General features: G+C 41.7%; 1 protein-coding gene across 7 annotated transcripts in view; it reads left to right on the forward strand.

Moving 5' to 3' along the window:
• The first annotated feature begins 4202 nt into the window (after positions 1–4202).
• Positions 4203–17827, forward strand: part of TBCE (tubulin folding cofactor E) — a 29436-nt gene continuing 15811 nt past the window's right edge. Inside the window, exons 1-6 of one of the 7 annotated variants that reach the window (XM_056344694.1) lie at positions 4203–4327; positions 4729–4862; positions 6770–6854; positions 15290–15478; positions 16578–16666; positions 17371–17470. In XM_056344694.1, coding sequence (XP_056200669.1) covers positions 4763–4862; positions 6770–6854; positions 15290–15478; positions 16578–16666; positions 17371–17470 — 563 coding nt within the window. In that variant the 5' untranslated portion in view covers positions 4203–4327; positions 4729–4762. Of the gene's footprint in view, positions 4378–4728; positions 4863–6523; positions 6564–6769; positions 6855–15289; positions 15479–16577; positions 16667–17370; positions 17471–17827 lie in introns of those variants that run through there. The other 6 variants (XR_008822795.1, XM_056344692.1, XM_056344693.1 and 3 more) reach the window with 6 other exon arrangements.

The raw sequence follows: 17827 nt of genomic DNA on the forward strand, positions 1-17827 counted from the left end.
AGGTAGGCAAAGGGACAGAGCCAGGGAAAGGATTTGGGAGAACCACAAAAAACAAAATTTAGGTTCCTGAGCCTGCCTTATGGTATTTCACGTTGGTTTACAGCATCTCCTTCACTTTTTTAGGAAGGGCTAAAAGAGCATGGTTCGCTTCCCTGAAGTTCCCTTCTTGCTTTCCAAATGAAATGTAAGAGATGTTCAAGTTAAATTTATTCAGATAATTATTTATATAATTGGCATATACAATCTTAACCTTTTGGTTAAAGGTACAGATAAAACAGTACAATGTTTCATTACTGTGTTTTTCTTGCTCTTAACAATTTTTCTATTCTTGAAGGCAGGGAAACATAATCTGTGTGCTTACTTGACTTCATTGTTGCCTCACATCAACATCCTTCCTGAATGCGTTCTATCATAGCTGAGCACCCATGTTCACGTTTTCTGCAGTACTTCTTAATTACTTTAGAAGGCACCTCTGTGAGGTGTGGCTAGGAATAATCTATGATTCGTTAACTCCCTTTCATTCAAGGGCATTATCTGCAAAATGCATAGTAAAGATGCAAGTTAAGCCACGTGAATGCTGATAGTGTTCCTCACCATGTGCCCTATGGAACAATTAAGTTCTCACTTAACTCATTGCAAATGTATTTACTGAGTATCTCTGTTTCCTACAGCATAGAGAACCATGGGAGATACCCCAGGAAGGCCTAATATGACACTTCAGGGAAAACACTTCAAAACCTGGTGTGAATTTGTGTGGAGGACTAACTCTGATGTGAAGGGAGGTCATAGATAATTTTCTGCTTTTGAACACCATGCAAATACTGTCTACTCTGGTACATGAATTACATGCTGTCAGTAAGCAGTTGCATCTTTTCTTGATCACAGTAGAATATTTTCACTCTCTTCATAATGTTTCAGTTGCTGTTTCTGGAGCATATGGTGTAAGTTAATCAGTAATGATTGAAGTCTGTGAAAAGGAAAAATGGCAAACGCTTACATTTTTGGTTGCTCTGTTTTGAAATACATGTGAAAACTGGCCTGTTCTATTGCTGTAATCTACTGTGTTATTCTGCGGTGTAGCTGAGGGAGGCATAACAACCTTTCACCAACTTACATTGTTAAAATCAGACTGACACCAAGGCCATGTGAACAGATTAAAAGGGGGAAAAAAGTGTTTGCAAGGAAAACCCACAAAGTTCTTTAAAAATAGTTTTAGATAATTGCAGAGTTAATACATGAAACATGGAAGTAACTCCTCTACAAAGGTTCTGTGGCTTTAACTTGGGGGTCCTCAAAGCTTTTAAACAGGGGGCTGGCATGTGGATGAAGTGGCAGGAAGTCACCTGTGGCTGCTTGGTTTTCCCCCCTCCAACCCCCAGTGGGGGGGTGGGGGTTGGTGGCGGGGGGTGTTCTCTAAATACCGGGGGCTGTATTGAGGACCCTGGGGGGCTGTATCTGGCCCATGGGCCGTAGTTTGAGGACCCTTGCTTTAACTGAAGAACCTATTGCTACTTCTGCCTTCTTTTTGGAGGTGGGATGAGGTATACAGGTCAAAGTAAAAACCATACAGAGGAATTGACATTGCTATTCCTAGAAATGTGAAAGCTGCTATAAACCTAATCTCTTTATTTTACACCAACCAAAATGAACAGTCAATGAATTCTGAAGTTAAATCCTTTTCCACTTAGGTGTTTATAAAACGCAGAAGTTGAAATTCTAGGTAATAAGTTGGAAATACTAAATTGATCTAGGGTTTTTGGTTTCTTGTCAAGTATATCGGATGCACTGTAGCTATTTGTTGATTACAGTGCTAAAACAGAAGAAACAAGATTTTTTTTAAAAAAAAAGCTATGCTATTATCTTTATTTTAGAGCAAGGGTCCTCAAACTACGGCCAGTGGGCCGGATATGGCCCCCCAAGGGTCCTCAATCCGGCCCCCGGTATTTACAGAACTCCCCTGCCCCCCCCTCCCCCCCCCACCAGGGGTTGGGGGGGAACCAAGCAGCTGCAGATGACTGCCTGCCACTTCACCCGTGTGCCGGCCCCCTGTTTAAAAAGTTTGAGGATGCCTGTTTTAGAAATAATAAATACATAAATTCAGCAACAGGCATGTAGATTTTGAGAATGGCTGAACTACCTATGAGACATGCTGCTGGGGTCAGAAAGATAGGGAAAAGTATTTTCTCACTTTCAACAGCTTTCCTGACATGTAGTCAAAGTGGAGGATGCTCTCAGGTTTGTACTTGGGAACAGTGAGTGAGTCAGGAAAGAAGAGCAGGAGGGCTCTACTGCCATTGTTTCTGCTCTCATACTCATACCACTGTGTAGCTTCAGCATAGTTTTAAAACTGGAACAGGTCATTGAAAAGGTGTCTTCTGTGTGAGATGAATAGGCTCAGGAACCCAGGTGAGACAGCAGCACCACTGAAGATGTGGAAGAAGGGCTGGGGTATCTGGGTTTTTTTCCAAAAGACACAAGTTGGCCTAAGAAAACGCATTACCTTTGGCAAAGGAAGCTTCTTAAGACAGACACGGAGATCTTCATGGGAATGCCCCTTTGGGGGAAGCAGCTGCTTTATGCCAAACAGTAAAGCACACCCTCGGAACCTGTTGCCTGAAGATGCAGGTCATCATCATGCCAAAGAATTAATGCATTATCCGGATTACTTAGATTGGAATATACTAGTGTTACCAAATACCAGAACTTGACTTTGTAATCAATATCACAGAATCTAAGTGAGGAGGCTACAGAATTATTTAATGTAATGGAAGCAGAGGCACAGCACTGAAATAGCTTCTTTATTACTAGCATGATTGTATCAGTCTTTGTGATCCCAAAATTCAAATTGTACTGTTTGAATTAAGTTGTTACGAGCTTTGAAACATGGAGCACATCAGAGATGAACAAACATGGAAAATGTCAACTATGATACTTTGATCTTATAACTGCAGAACTGTGTGAAAGCTATTAGATCTTGTCACACCTGTCTCTATGAAGCTGAAGAGCTCTTGCTAAATTTCTCTTCCCTGGCAATTTCTACTTAAAGAATACAGTCAAGTCTTTCAGTTTTGTGGGTAAGCTACACCCATCAGACACTCAATTCTTTCTTTTTATTTTCTTTTAAAATAAGCTGTGTTCTTAATTGTTATGGCTTTTCTCTGGATCCTCTTCCAGTTAATTGATTTTTTTTTTCTCAAACAGTGGATGTTGAAGTAAATGCAGCAACAAATGTAGCACTGCCAAATAGTGAGGTAATACAACTTCTCTGTTCTGTATGCTTGCTTATGTAAAACCAAGCAGCATGCTAGTTCCCAGGCAGGTGCTGCACCAGACTGAGATGCCCATGTTCTCCTCAGTCCCCATCTACCAGGAGAGCACCCCAGCCATAAAATGTGGCCTTACTGCCTTGGTTCAACACACAGCTTGGCTTTCAGGCAAAAAAACGCATATTGCTTGCTTGCTTCCAAATGAGCTAAGCAAGCTCGGTTTCACTGACGTCGGCTGAGTTGGACAAACTGTTTGATTCTAGAGGCCCAGTCAAGGTGGCCTGACCAGATCAGGTCCTGTGAACTTGTGTTGCTTGATGCTGCATCCGTTGCTTTCTTTTAATTATTAGTCGGCTACGTGCTGAATCAGTTAAAACGGTATCTTGCTCGTTATGAGGCTGACCAGTTACATGGCTTGTGTACACATGCTGCTTTCAAACCACTACGGCAGCGGTTCCCTAGGAGCATTTTCCTGCCTCCCGACAATCCCACCGCAAATCTGCAGCTACTTCCGAGCTGGTCGATTCCCCCCCGCCCCGGGCGCTAACGCCCGTGCACGGGGCCCTGCCAGGGCCCGACCGCCGCGCTCCGCACCGGGCAGGAGAGGAGAGATTCCCCTCCGCGGCGGCGGGTGACGGCCGAGACCCACGCCCGGTGCCGCGGTCCCTGCTCGCCCAATCAGGGCGCCCGCCTCTCGCTCCGCGGCATGCTGGGAGATGTAGTCCAGGGGCCGCAAGCCCGCGCGACGTGGCCGCCTCAACGGACAGCATTACCCAGAAAGCTCTACGGCGGCGGCGCGGTATGTCATTACCCCTGAAGGCGGTGACTTGAGCGGGGTCGAAGAAGGAGCTAGGCCAATAGCGGCCAAGCCAGGGCGGTGCTGGGGTCCCGAGGCCAATGGGAGCGCGCCGCTGGGCCGGGAGAGGCGGGGCGACAGCTGTCAGTCTGCGCAGGACGGAAGAGGGGCTGGGAGCTGTGGCTAGCGGCGGTCCGTCCCGGGCGCGGCTGTGCAGGGTGTAAGCCGGCGTGTGGGCCCGGCCCGGGGCTGCGCCTCCCGCCCGGTGCTGCGCCTCCCGCCCGGTGCGTTACCGGCTGCTTCGGCCCAGAGACGGTGACTTACTGTCGCAGTAGCGGCACCTGGCGGGGCGGGGGGTGGCTGCCCGTCCTCCTGCGGACTGGGCCCGCCGTGATCTCCGCTGCAGCGGGCGGCGCTGACGGGAGGAGGGCGGTTTGCGGTCCGCGGCTTGGAAGCGACCCCAAAGGAGGCCGCTCCGCCGCGGGGCCGCTCCCGCAGTGGCACTGCCGGCGGCGTGCGGGGGCTGCAGGGGATAGCGCTGGGAGGGCGAACCTTCACCCTCAGGGGCCCAGCGCGCTGCTGGGCGGGAAAAATGAGCTTAAGGGGTGTGGGGGGGCGGGGGGCTCCGGGCGGCCGCGGTGGTGAGGCGTGCGGTGTCTCTCGCAGGGCTGCGGGCGGCTCAGGCCGCAGGAGCCCCGGAATGGCCGCCAGCCCGCCCTCGGGGGCGCTGGGCCGAAGAGTCCTGTGTGGCACGGAGTATGCGACTGTGCGCTATGTTGGCTGTGTTCCTCCTACGGCAGGTAAACGGCACGGTAGTAAATATTATTTACGTTTAACGGTTGTTCTCAAAGTTCTAGTTCTGTTCTTGATTTTTTAAAAAAGTGAAGTAGGATGTGGCATTTTACAGCTTGTTTTTTTCCTTGTTGTTCTTGTATAAATATGGCCGCTTCTACTCTAGATATCTTGTTGGGGTTTTTTTTAGAAGTCAGAGTTGTCAAAAAGAGTGCAAGAAGTACTTCTGGCTGAAATTGTTTACGTTTTTTCTTGCAACAGAAAGATCTTAGCACCTTCCTTTTTCAGTTAGTTTTCATGAGCAGTCTGTGCCCTGCTCTCTGTGTACTGGCGTGGTTTGGGAAGGAGAGAGGCAGGCAGCCACAAATCAACAGACTAGACACTCCTTTGATAGTGTATTCAAATTCGTGGGGACGAATAAGACTCAGCCCAGTTTGCTGAAAGATCTGACCAGTCTGATTGTGAATGCACTATGTGTCATCTTTGAAAACTTGTGGTGACAGGATGGGGAGATGGCTGATGCTTGGAAAGAGAATAGCCTTGCATCCAGTTCTAGAAGAGGCAAGAAGGGTGATCCGGGAACTGTAAACTCATCAGTCTCACTTCAGTCCCTAGCAATATCACGTAGCATGTTCTCTTGGAGTCCGTTTCCAAGCCTGTGGAGGACAAGATGTTAGTTGGGAGTACTTGACGCTTATAAAGAAGAACAAGTTGTGCTTTGTAAACCTAATTACCTTCTGTGATGATATGACTGGGAATATGGACAAAGGAGAATGGGGGATGTAGCATTCCTTGACTTTAGTAAGTCTTTTAGTAGTGTCTCTATAAAGAATCTTATTTGGAAGCTGGGGAAATACAAGCCAGATTAAGTGGATTGAAAGTCTGCCAGTCTGTCAAGTGGAAAAACAGTAATAGTGACTTGATATCTAATAACATGCGAGTCCTGCAGAAATAAATGCTGGCATCTCTATTGCTTGATATATTCATCAGTGTCTCAGAAAATGAGCAGCTTTCACCCTCAACTGGCCGGTGTGACAAAAGGTAGAATTGCAATCCAGAGCAAACTTTATGAACTTTAGGTTTGGGCCCAAGAGGTTCAAGAAGGATAAATTTCTCCAGGTAGTGTGAAATAAACTGTGTAGCGGTACAGATTGGGAAGCACCAGCAACTCACAGGGTCTGTTGTAAAGGACTTGGGAGTTAAGGTGGATACTGTCATGAATATAAGCCAACAGTGAGCTCTTGTCCCAAGCAAGATATGTGTTGTACTGGGTTACCTTAGAATGATGAACACGGCCAACAAATCAAAGGAAGCTGGTGTCTGCCTCTGGGAGCAGGAGGTCTTGATAAAGTTGCACTTGGAATCATGTATGTGGTTTGGGACTGTCCTAGTTCAAGTGGAATGCAGATAAACTTGAGAGGATCCAGTGGAGGGCTGCCAAGGTGGTCAAGGGCATAGACCACATACGTGTGTTGTGAAGAGAGGCTGAGGAATCTGGGTTTGGTTACTGTGAAGAGAAGATGAAGTGGCATCTAATAGCTGCAGGCGGCTGGATGACAGACCGTTACAAAGATGACAGAGCTGAATTCTTACTAGCATTAGATTATGTAAGGGACAACGGCCACAAATGTGGCTGGAAGGGTTCAAATTGGACAGCAGGAAAATCTTTTTCTTTGCTGAAGTAATGCAGCACTGGAATAGCTGCCCAGGTAAGTTGGAATCTTTCTGTCCTTGGAGATTTTTCAAGATCTGGCAAAGTAAAGATTTACCTGGCTGACCTGTTTTCATGTTGGTGATAATCTCCTCCTTTGAGAGAGAGGGTTAGGCTAGATGAACTTCAGATGTTCCTTCCAACCGTGATTTCTCTGTCTATGACGCCATAAATTTGAAAATGTTATCTATCATATTTTTTCAGGAATTTGGCTTGGTGTGGAATGGGATAATCCTCAGAGAGGAAAGCATGATGGCACCTATGAAGGAACACAGTATTTCAAATGCAAGTGAGTTGATTCAGTGTTGACATCATGCATATTGACAAGGTGGTCATGGGAGAATGTCCTTTTGCAATTTTGGTGGCAAACCAAAATTTCCATGTCAGAGAACACCGCAGCAGCTAAAAGTTTGAGAGTTAAAAAAGTAACTGGACAGAATTCATAGAAGAAGAGTCATCAATGGTCTTAAATAATAGGGGCTACTAGCTCAGTAAGTTCCTGAGCAGTGAAGGATGAGAGAATATTCTGTGACCATACCGTGAAAGTACTTGCCCTGTTGTCACATTTTCCCAACCATTTTCTATTGGCAGCTTTTGGAGAAAGGATGTGGCATTACATGGATGTTTGTTTTGACCGCTGGATCGCAGCCACTCTTATGTTAATGAGATAAAATGGAGAGATTTCTAAGTCTTTTTCCACCTCCTACTTTCCAAGGCTGGTAATAACTGTGAAAGGGTGGTTTGATTACAGATTGTTCCTAACTGTTCAAGTGCTCATTCAACTGAAATGAATCTAATATAAATCAAATTGTGTGACAGCGAGCACTCAGAATTAATAGAAGGATTTTGAAAATATGAGCGAAAGTGACAAACCAAGACAATAAATTAGAAGTTGTCTGTGGTCTTGGTTTTGGATGTGTTGTTGCTTTGGTTTGTTGGAAAATGTAAGAAGGCTTTTCTCTGAAATTAATTCATCATGTTAATGATCTTGAAAGAGTGAAAGTGAGAGGGTAAGCAAATCCTTTTCTTTTCTTTTCTTTTTTTTTTACCGACTTGCATGTAAATAAAAGTCATAAGAATAGCTAGGTGAAGTCTGTCCAAATATTTGTCTTGCTTTGTTTGCCTGCCTCTAGCATTGGCTAATAGCAGATGACTGGAGAAGTGTGAAAAAACAAGAAAGGAACATGGTGACAGTTTTTGGGAGTCTCACTAGCTTTGGCTGGTCATGGTTCAAAGACTTTTCCAGAACCAGAGGTAGAATGTGCGTGTACTTTGTTTTGCTCTCGATGCATGGTTCAATAGAGAAAACTTAGAAGAATTTCCTCCAAAATAATAATTAAAAGCATGCAGTAACAGCACATGCATTTGCTAACCTTTGAGCATGTGTTTTCCAGCTTGTAAAAATTTTGATCATTTCCATATTTATATTCTCCCATCTAAACATAGGGATATGATATGGAAGAGACTTAGAACTGTTGCTATAAAATGTCACATAGAAAAAAAAAGATCACAATTATAATTTTTATACTGTGGGGAAAGTAGGTCTAGTTTTATATCTTCCAGAAGGCCTTCTGGAGATGAATGGAATTCCCTGAGGTAGCAAAGGAGGCTGCTGAACTTGTATTGTGGTCTGTCTGACAAGCAGTTCAGGGCTTGTTAAAGAATATACTTCATCATCAGTTCAGGTCAAAACTGTTCTTGAGCCAGCAAGCAGAGCCATTAGTTCTCAGACCAAAGCAGCAGCAGAATTTATCTATTAAATAATTCAAAATTGAGAAGTAGCTATTTTGAAATTGTTTCTGGTAATTCTCTCACCTGTAGCCAAACAGGCATAAACAGGGAAGGGGTAGGTTATGTTCCGTAGTGCAAATCAGAACTCTTAGTCTGTATCTTAACTTCTGTGTTTACGTAAGGTAAAAACCCTAGAGACCTCATTAATCAGAAAATGAGATGATAAGATCTGTTCTTTAGAAAAATAAATAAATTTTTAAAAACAGCTGTGAGGACTGGATATTTTTTCCCTTGTATCTAACAATAATAATAGTAATGCAAGGCTTAAGGAGGATAAACACACTTAATGCAAGAAAAAAAATTCAACGTTACTGGATTTTTCTTAGCGAAAGAATTGGAAATTATGGTCTTAGAGCAGCAATGTCTTTTGGATGAATGTATTAGCAGAAGTTGCTTCTTAAATGCTTTGAATTTAGTTGAAGCAGTTTCCACATTGAAGCTAGTTGTATTCTGCTGTAGGAGAAATAGTGAAAGTAATTGGCTGGCCATTCCGAATCTGGATGGAAGAAGCAACTGAACGTGTTGGGGATGTTTTTCAGAAACTTGAGCGCTTTACATTTGTGTGTTTACAATATTTATATACATGTGTATAGACTCTTGCTTTTCTAGCAACCATTAGTGTGCTCCCAGGAGATGAAAACTCAGATAGCGATCTCAAGTCTTGTTGTAAGAATCAACTTTTTGAGTGAAGCTGTGTGCACTCATAACAAATTTAAATGTAATGATCTTTAAACATGTTGTTCTTAAAATACCTGTTCTTTGTACTCTGCTTTGGTCCAATCAGAGAAAGTCCCTCTGGAGTCTAGAAGAGTAAATAATAGCTCTAGTCTAATAGTTCTGTAGTCAACCATAACTCACAGATGGAATATTCTGTGTGCAAGCTCATTTGTAGTTCCTGTACTAATTGTGAAGATGTAGGCAAAATCAAGTAAAAAAAAAATGGTTACCTTATTTTATCAACAAGATGCTGAAAACCCAAACAACTTCACTACCTAAAATGTCACCTCTTTACTACTGCTGTTTGGGGGGAAGGAGGGTTATTTTTCTTTATATGATGTATATACATATATAAAAATAAACAAAATATTTATGTTGGGTTTTTTCCCTCAAACCTTATCAGTAGTGTCATTTGCTTACAAGCCTACTTTGCTCACTCCCTGAATTCTGATAAGCAGAAGCAGCTGATGGAGTAGCTTGTACTATGAACAAATGCAATGAAAGGACATTTTAAAATTCTTTTTAAGGTAAATTTGAAAAGAATTTAAGAACATACATCTTTCAGAGTGACATTTCAAAAAGAGATCATAAGAGGAAAATAAAACTGAATTGGAGATACTCATTACCAGAGGATCTTCTTTGGAGTCCTTTTTTGAGTAAATCAGTAGGTCTGCTTACAGCTAGATGTGGTCTTTGTAGTAAGTCTTTTTTGAAAATATGACCTAAACTTTTATGTTTCATGGCAGTACATTTATCTGGGTGATATATTATGTGGTGCTAATTAAAGTTCTTAAGAATATGAGAACCAAAGAACAAAACAGCCATGCTTTGTGACACATAAAATATGCTGACGTCACGAGCATGTTAATCAACTCTGGATTAGCTGGAAATGGCCGTGCTTAACTGTAGTGGCATTTTTGTGTATTTCCCGCCTCCCACCCCAATAATAAAGTTTTGTTTATAATAACAGAAGCAGCTCTTCCAGCTGTCAGTTGCAGTAGTGTATAATGTAATTAAAATAGGCTGTGTTCTACAGTTCCTCGAGAGAAATGAGGAGTAATCAAGCCTTTAAAATACTGTTAGAATTTATATACAGCTTTTGAAACATGAGTATGCTTCCAGGTAAGTTCTTGTCCCCCAGATCCATTCACAGTTACATGCACATGCTCCCCTGGGAGACGTGGGTTACAAACACACACATTTCCCCTGCACACTGACATGTGGGGTGTATGTGTTGCTCCCCACGATGTCTGTCCTTGCTGGGCACAGCCTCATTTCGGCATCTGGCCAGGAGGCAGCTCTGTCTGGCCTGGGCAGAGATGTGCTGCTGGTGGGGTGACTTTTGATGGTGTCAAACCAGGTTTTGACTGCTACTCTGGTACCGCCTTCTTCCTCCCCACAGTTACAGACGTTGAAGCTTCTTTTATGCTTCCTGTCAAGTGGAGTGTGTGTGTCTGTCCCCACCACCCTTATCCCCGACCCCATTTAATCTGGCAGAAGGAACATCTTCTTCCTTAGCCTTCCTCTCGCTAAGTTTTGGGTATTTCATTCACACATAGTGTTTACACAGGCATTGCTATTTTAGCAGCTGTTTTTATCGTTGCCGTTTTGCTGGGGGAGATAATGCGTGGATTCCCTAGCAATAGATGACAACTCTGTTTGCCTCACAAGGTGGGGTAACATTCTGCTGTATCACATATTTAGAGTACTCTGCGTCATAATTGAAAGGGACACATTGCACCCTGCTAAAGAACATTGTTCTTACCAGATCACTTACCAGAGGAATCCTGATAGTTCAGCAGGCACTGTTACTAGAAGTATTGACCATATTAAATTGTAATCCATTTCTCCAGGTTTGACTTTCACAGCAAGCCTGAGAAATGGAGGGTAGTACAGAAAAGTTTGTTTCTGTAATGTTTTCAGCCTGGCAGAATTGCAATTGCTTCTGAGATCTTTGTGGTCTTTTTTTTCTGCTTTTGTGTTACTAAGTTTTCTTCTGGTGGGAGCTTTGAGTATTTGTGTGGTCCTGAAATGCCAGGTTATCGTGGCAAAGGCATTAAGTGTTTTCAGTTTTTTCTTCTTCAGTGACTTTTATAAGTTGTGTAGGGACACGTTTTTAAATTTACAGACAGCAGTTGTGACTAATCAGATGTTACTGTTTGCATGAAACTTATGTTCCTGCCCAAAGGAGATCTGTTTATAGCAGACTATCTCTCCTTCAAGAATGACAGATTCACCTCCAGGAATATCTACTCAAGAGCACAAACTCTTCAAATACAAGAAGCCGTTAATATTATGTTGGCGTCTATGAAGAAAGAACGATTGCCATTTAGCAAGGGGAGAATGCGTTCCCAAGACTCCTGTTAGTCTCAGAAGGTCTCTGTTAGGAAGTTTCGATTGTTTCACTGTGTGTCACTCTACCCATCAGAGACTTCTGCTCTCTGCTGTCAACAGAAAAGTGTTGAAACGAAACTGTTGTCCCTAACCACTGTTCAAACACGTCCTTTGCACCAGCAGAACCTTAAGGTAGCATCTGGAGCTGCCGATACCTTCCTTTCTTTCCTTGTTTTGTGAAAGCTCAGACTCCGCTTACCTGTCTGTTTGACTAAGGTAAACTTGCAAGAACTTCAAGTACTTGCTGATGTTTGCAAAGCTTCTGCTGTGCAGTCCGGAATTTGATACACCATAGCAGATGCGCGTTAGGTGTCACTTGTAAGCATTGTTTGATGCCACAAACTGTTACAAAACTGGAAGGGTTTTCTTTGCTGCACTGTGTAGATTCTTCTAAAAAGTCTCGTCTGTTGAGCATCTTCCCCTAAAAGGAAGAGATCTGTTTAGAAAAGGCATAAATGGGTTCAATTGGCTGTATTTTATGACACCTTAGGAGCTTGGTAGTGTGTGTGCCCAGTCATGATGCTAATTGCCTTGAGTTAATCATTGCAAACAGCTGGTACTGGGCAAAGAAGCCCTTCCATCCACCTTTACTGTCTAGGCTGGTAAAACCGAGATCTCTCTCCTTGGCTCAGAAGCTTGCTTCTGCAGTCAGACAGCTCGAGTGTGTAACTGTTGGCAGATTGCAGTTTATGTATTCCTGCATTAATCTTCAGGTACTGAGAAGTGGATGTGTGTGATATTCTGTAGCCTATAGAAGAGCCATCACGGACCTGTAATGATGAGCTGTGGCACCATTCTGTTTCACATTAACAAAGAAGGATGATACCCAATTTCCACTTCGTTGAGGGAGATGGTTAACCAGTGGAAGCTGATAGCTAATATAAATTTTAATGAGTGTCTTTGAAGGGCCCTGGGTGTGCTGGCAGATGGGCTGTATTGCTTCAGGGTACTGAGTCATGAATAGGAAGTGTCCTACAAGCTGACTTCTGAGATTGGGGTCAGCCTCTCTATTTTGAAAGTCAGTGAGAAGTATCGGTATTAACCAGAGCCAGCTGATTGTCAGAGCCCCACTTGAGCATATTCCAGATTTTCTGCTTAAGGAAATTGGGGCATATCTTGTACCAGATCATTTCTGCGCAGTGTATTGTCCTGGATGCGGGAGATTTTACACACATGGGAGCAAAATCCCTCTTCTCAGAGTTCCGAATGTTCAGCTTAAGTCAGGTTGATGAATATCCACAGGTTCTTCCATCTCATGATAACCATGCTGGATGACTCTTTGGATTAGGATTTATCTGTTTAGTTCCCAGTTATAGAGACGGATTGCTAATAGGTGTGCTTTTTCATGAGTCCAGGTGCTGTACATTAGTTGTTTGATTTGTACATATGGTTTGTACCGTTCATATTCCCTAGCGTGAAAGTTAATACAGGCAGTATATTTTAGGGAAAATGAGTGACAGGTAAGCGACCTCTCTCCTTGAACACACAATCATTTTGCCTGAAAATAGGTTCCCATTGCAGTCTCCTTTTCTGTCCTTCTCTGTGACAGTTCTTGCAAAAGTAGATCAAATTAATAGAAAGGAATTGAAAAAGAAACTTAGGCTGTGGAATGGATTTGGGTATACATTAGGTAAGAGCATGCATAGTGCTTTGAAGGTATAGGAACAGGAGAGAAAAACCCTGCGATCTTGCTGTGATCAGAACAAAAAATAGAAGGGTCTTGAGAGAGATATGCACTTTACTTTTCCAGTAGCTTCAAATGACAAGGTAGCTCGTTTCCTTTGCATTTTTTTCCTGGGGATAGAACTGGCTCCTGCAAAGACAATGAGGAAGGAGATGCTGATAGAAACGGTGACCAGAGAGGACAGAAATGGGCTTAGGAATGGGTATGGTGATGGAGAGACCCAAAGGGCTTGGCAACACCGGGGATAAATGGCGTGTGCAGGGGTCTAGATCAGCTCTGGGGAGAGGCTTGGGGAGAGCAGAGGAAGAAAAGGAGCAGAACTGTTGAGTGCAGAGGGATGGCGATGACAAAATGGGAGAATCGAGCTGATAGGGAAAAGGACAGGAGATGTCAGAATAAACATACAGCAGGACCTAGGGTGAATTACGGATAGACAAGACTACAGGTTTTCTTTCCAGGGCCCCAAGTAGAATCCTGCACTCTGCTATCTATGTAGCTGTTTGACTTAAATGCAAAAGTGATATACTCTGCAGGTAAGAGATGTTATAGTTAAGATGATGAAAACGTCATTTACTGTTTTAAGAAGTGGTGTTGAGAAAGAGTCACATAATTTTTACCTTTGAGGAATTGCAACATTTGAACTAGCCAGATGTTTGCAAGCTATGAAGAACTTCAAATGAATGGAAGAAAAGACTTAGAAGAAGGTTACTCAATTGAAAATGTAGGAAATTGAAAATGCCTGTTGAACATGGTACTACACCCTGGATTTACATTCTCTAAGCGTATGTCTTTCTGCTTGCTTTGTCATCACTGTGCTCCAAATTTAGTCACTGGAAAACTAGACTGAAAATATTTGTGAAGTAAATAATAACTAGCTTTTTACCCAGACCCTTCTTTAGGATATGAGAGTACTTAAATAAGTATTAGAAATGTCAATGAATGAAACTGGCACAGGCAATTTCCGGTACTGATATTTTTAATAATTATGTGAATATATGGTGGCCAAGCTATTCCATCTACTTGTAATAGGTCCGTAGGTTTCAGGGTCTCTAGTTACTGTTTTTCTGAGAAAATTTTGAACTCTTGTAGCATTGATGGTTTATATTACAGTTTGCTAATTAGCCACTTGACGTTTACATGATGTTTTGAAAAGAGGAGGTTTATTTACATAAGTGATTTCTTCCTTCTGGGTACTTTGCAGCCAAAGTCTGTACTCTTCTCAGCTGGAAGGCAGACAGGTAATCATAACTTCCAATTTTCTTCCTGCTGTTTTCTGGCTGATCCTCCTATCGGATACTCCATCTGCTCTGTGATACTCTTCCTGCAACGTGTCCCTGCCAGTTCATCCTAGATACTGTGTTTCCTTCCAAACTGTGATAGAAATTGTCAAAGTGATTGCACAGCAAGAAATTGTTGCGCAGTAAAATTTTTTTAGTGCTCAGGAAAAACTAAGAAATGTCTCATAGGACTGTGTAGAACATACATTAGTTGGATAATTCTTTTGAATATTCAGTTTCAAAATTGTTCCCGAGTTAGTATCAGAATTTTTAGAAGTTTGAGTTTGTATGAGAGTTCCAAGTGGCACAGTTTGCGTCTTGTGTCATTTGTGTGGATGGAAGGACAAGGCTGCATTCTCTTAGAATTACAAGGGAATTATTCCAGTCAAATGTAGTGATGCAATGACTGTTCTGGTTATTCCTGCGGACCTTAGGCTGTGGTAAGACTCCAGGTGCATTAGTTTTATGATTTAGGTAACTTTGTGTCTGTTTGTAGGTAGAACCTTAATTTTCTGGAAGAATTGATCTCATAATGAATTTGGAAACAACAGAGAAGTTGTTTCTAATAATGGCACTGGCACTGTAATTTTGATGTGTTAGTACATTTAGAGACCTGGTTCTTTGGATCTTGTGGCATCTCAAAATGTGAACTTACTGGGTCAAATACTGTCCAAGATACTTTGCAAGTCTTACCTGCTCTTACTGAGTGGGAACAGTAATGTCTAAAGTTAGCCTGTAGAATTGCCTTTTGACTGCTGACATTCCTGGTATTTAAAAAAAAGTAATAATTAGTACTTTTGAGAATGGTCATTCTTACGGTAACTTTTCGTATTTCACTTTTTCCTGGCTGCTCTGTTCTAGGCATCCTACAGGAGGATCTTTTATCCGGCCAAACAAGGCAAATTTCGGAGTAGATTTTCTGACTGCAGTAAAGGATCGGTACGGATTGAATGATGAGCAAGATGTTCAACATGGGACAGAGAATACATTAGTATTCGGAAAGAAGACTGTGGAATTTGTTGGCATGGATTCTGTTGCAGAACAGCAAAGGCAGGTGTAATACATATATATAATACATGAAAATCTAAGATACACTCTCAGCAATTGATTAGTCAAGTAGTAGAGTTCAGCTGTAAGGAAGGGAGACTGGCTGCCTTGCTTCTAATATTGTCATATCTCCAAAAGTAAGCCAGACTGCTCTGTGGTGGAAGAGACAAGAAGTCTTCCTATTGTGGCTTCATAATTTACCTTTCTACAGATAGGAAAGAGCTTTGTATCACGTTTGAGTGTTCACAATCCTCATTCTGATTTCACAAAGTAGGAGATGATGATATTTTGGGAGGAATGAGTGTGCTAAATTACCATGATATTGGCAATCATTATACACATGCATGGTCCTCTCTAAATGGATGTATTTTAATATTTTGTTAACACTACAGTATTATATCATCTGTGTTTACTCATCTCAGTAATGATTTTGTAACTAAGAGAGGGAAGACGGAAGGTCACTGTACTGCTAGTGAAGAAGCCTTTCAGTCAGTTCACGTCATGTTCATTTATCTGAAAGGGTAAGAAAGGAAGTAATTTGATGATGTGTAATAGATTGCAATTTTAATGACCTCCAGCAGTAGAGAGGCATCCGTTCAGTAGGTGGCATTCTCCTTCTGAGCTGATACATCACAACTGTTCTCCTTTTGTCTCCCAGAACATACTAACTAAGCAGTCAAAAATACTTTTTGTTGTTGTTGGTTTTGTCTTTATGGATAAGTGGTACAAAGAATGTCCAAATAACTTAGAACCTCTTTCAAAAAATATTACAAGAAACCTGTTTAACTTGGAACGTCTAATTGAATTCCAGCTTACATAGCTATATTTTGTCTGGTTTATCACTTTTCTCAGTTAGGTGAGGGTTTTGGGGAGGTAGGGGTTGTGGTTTAACTTCCTTTGTAGTAGCAGCACAAAGCCAAAAAACAGAGCTGTATCTCTTTTTGAGTTAAGACAGACTACACTGTAGCAGTCTGCACGTTGCTAATTCTAAAGGAGGCGATATGTATGAAAAGAAAATTATTTAGTTTTAATAACCAGGTATTTGTACAACGGACATATTTCTGTTTGAAGATTACTTAACAGAATATTCTTTCTCATTTAGCCGACTGAACCAACTGGTAGATATCTCAGTGCGTAAGTGTGCAGTGAGCCATGCTGGCGAGACAGAGGAAATCAGCAGAACGTGTGCTAGTATCCTTTTTTGCTATATTACATGAGATCACAAATAATTTACGTATTTTAGCATTCAAGAGTTCACTTCAATGATATTTGTATCCTTTTATTAAAAAAATGTTTTAAAATGCAGTGGCTATTTAGAAGCTTAATGCAGTGTTTACAGAGTTAGAAAAAAGTAGATGCCTACAGTTTTTGAGAGGGAATGCAAATTGTGGATAAAAATAGAAATACTGTCATAGGTTGCTACTGTGACTGTAATTTCAGAAGGCTCCAGCAATGGATTTTGGTTTGGTTTGGGGTTTTTTAAAAAATTTTAATCTCGTGTAGATAAACCCCATAAAAATACAACTGATATGTTCTGTAGGCACCAGATATTTCCAATAAATTACATATTCAATATACTGCATGTTGTAGCAAAACAGTTGTAGAAATACAAAGCAGGTGGTATTCGTTCATTTATAAGGACTGGTAAGAGTTCCTGTCAGTACAGAAATTAATCCATTTTAGGATTTGTAAAGTTAAGCTCTTTTATAAAACTGTAAGCCATTTCCGTACCGCGAATCAAAATATAATTTGCTGTAACTGAGCAGTAGTATCCCTTAGCTGAAACAGGTAATCTATTTCTGTTTATTTGATTCAAAAACAAGCCCTAATTCTAATTTCTGAAAGATGGAGTTCAGATTTGAGATAAGTTCCTTTTTCTTAATGTGAAATTTCAGATATCAGGCATATAAATCTATCAAAAAATCTGGTATCATCTTGGGAGACAGTAACAGCTATTGCTTCTCAAGTTCAAAATCTGGAAACACTTAATATTAGGTATAAATATTCATATTTGGGTTTCTGTTCCTTTGGGGTAGGGACAAAAAAGAAGAGTCTCTTTTATAGATACGGGGTCAGCTTTCTAAAGGTAACTGGATGCCTCAGTACTCATTTTAATGGGAGCTAAGTTTTTTAATATTTCTTTTTTAAAATCTTGTCCTTCAATGACTCATGCGTGTGCTATATTTTTTAGTCATCCCTTTTCCATGAAGGACTAGAACCCTAGGAGTTCAGCATCTATGTAAAACTAAATTCTGGAGGAGTGCTTGGGACAGATGGGTTTTGATTGGAGTTTTGTAAAATTAGAAAAAGCACAGTTGTCTGAAAAATAGAATACAGATTTCAGCCATTAAA

The sequence above is a fragment of the Falco biarmicus genome, chromosome 6 (genome assembly GCF_023638135.1).
Source record: "Falco biarmicus isolate bFalBia1 chromosome 6, bFalBia1.pri, whole genome shotgun sequence".
Lineage (NCBI taxonomy): Eukaryota > Metazoa > Chordata > Aves > Falconiformes > Falconidae > Falco > Falco biarmicus.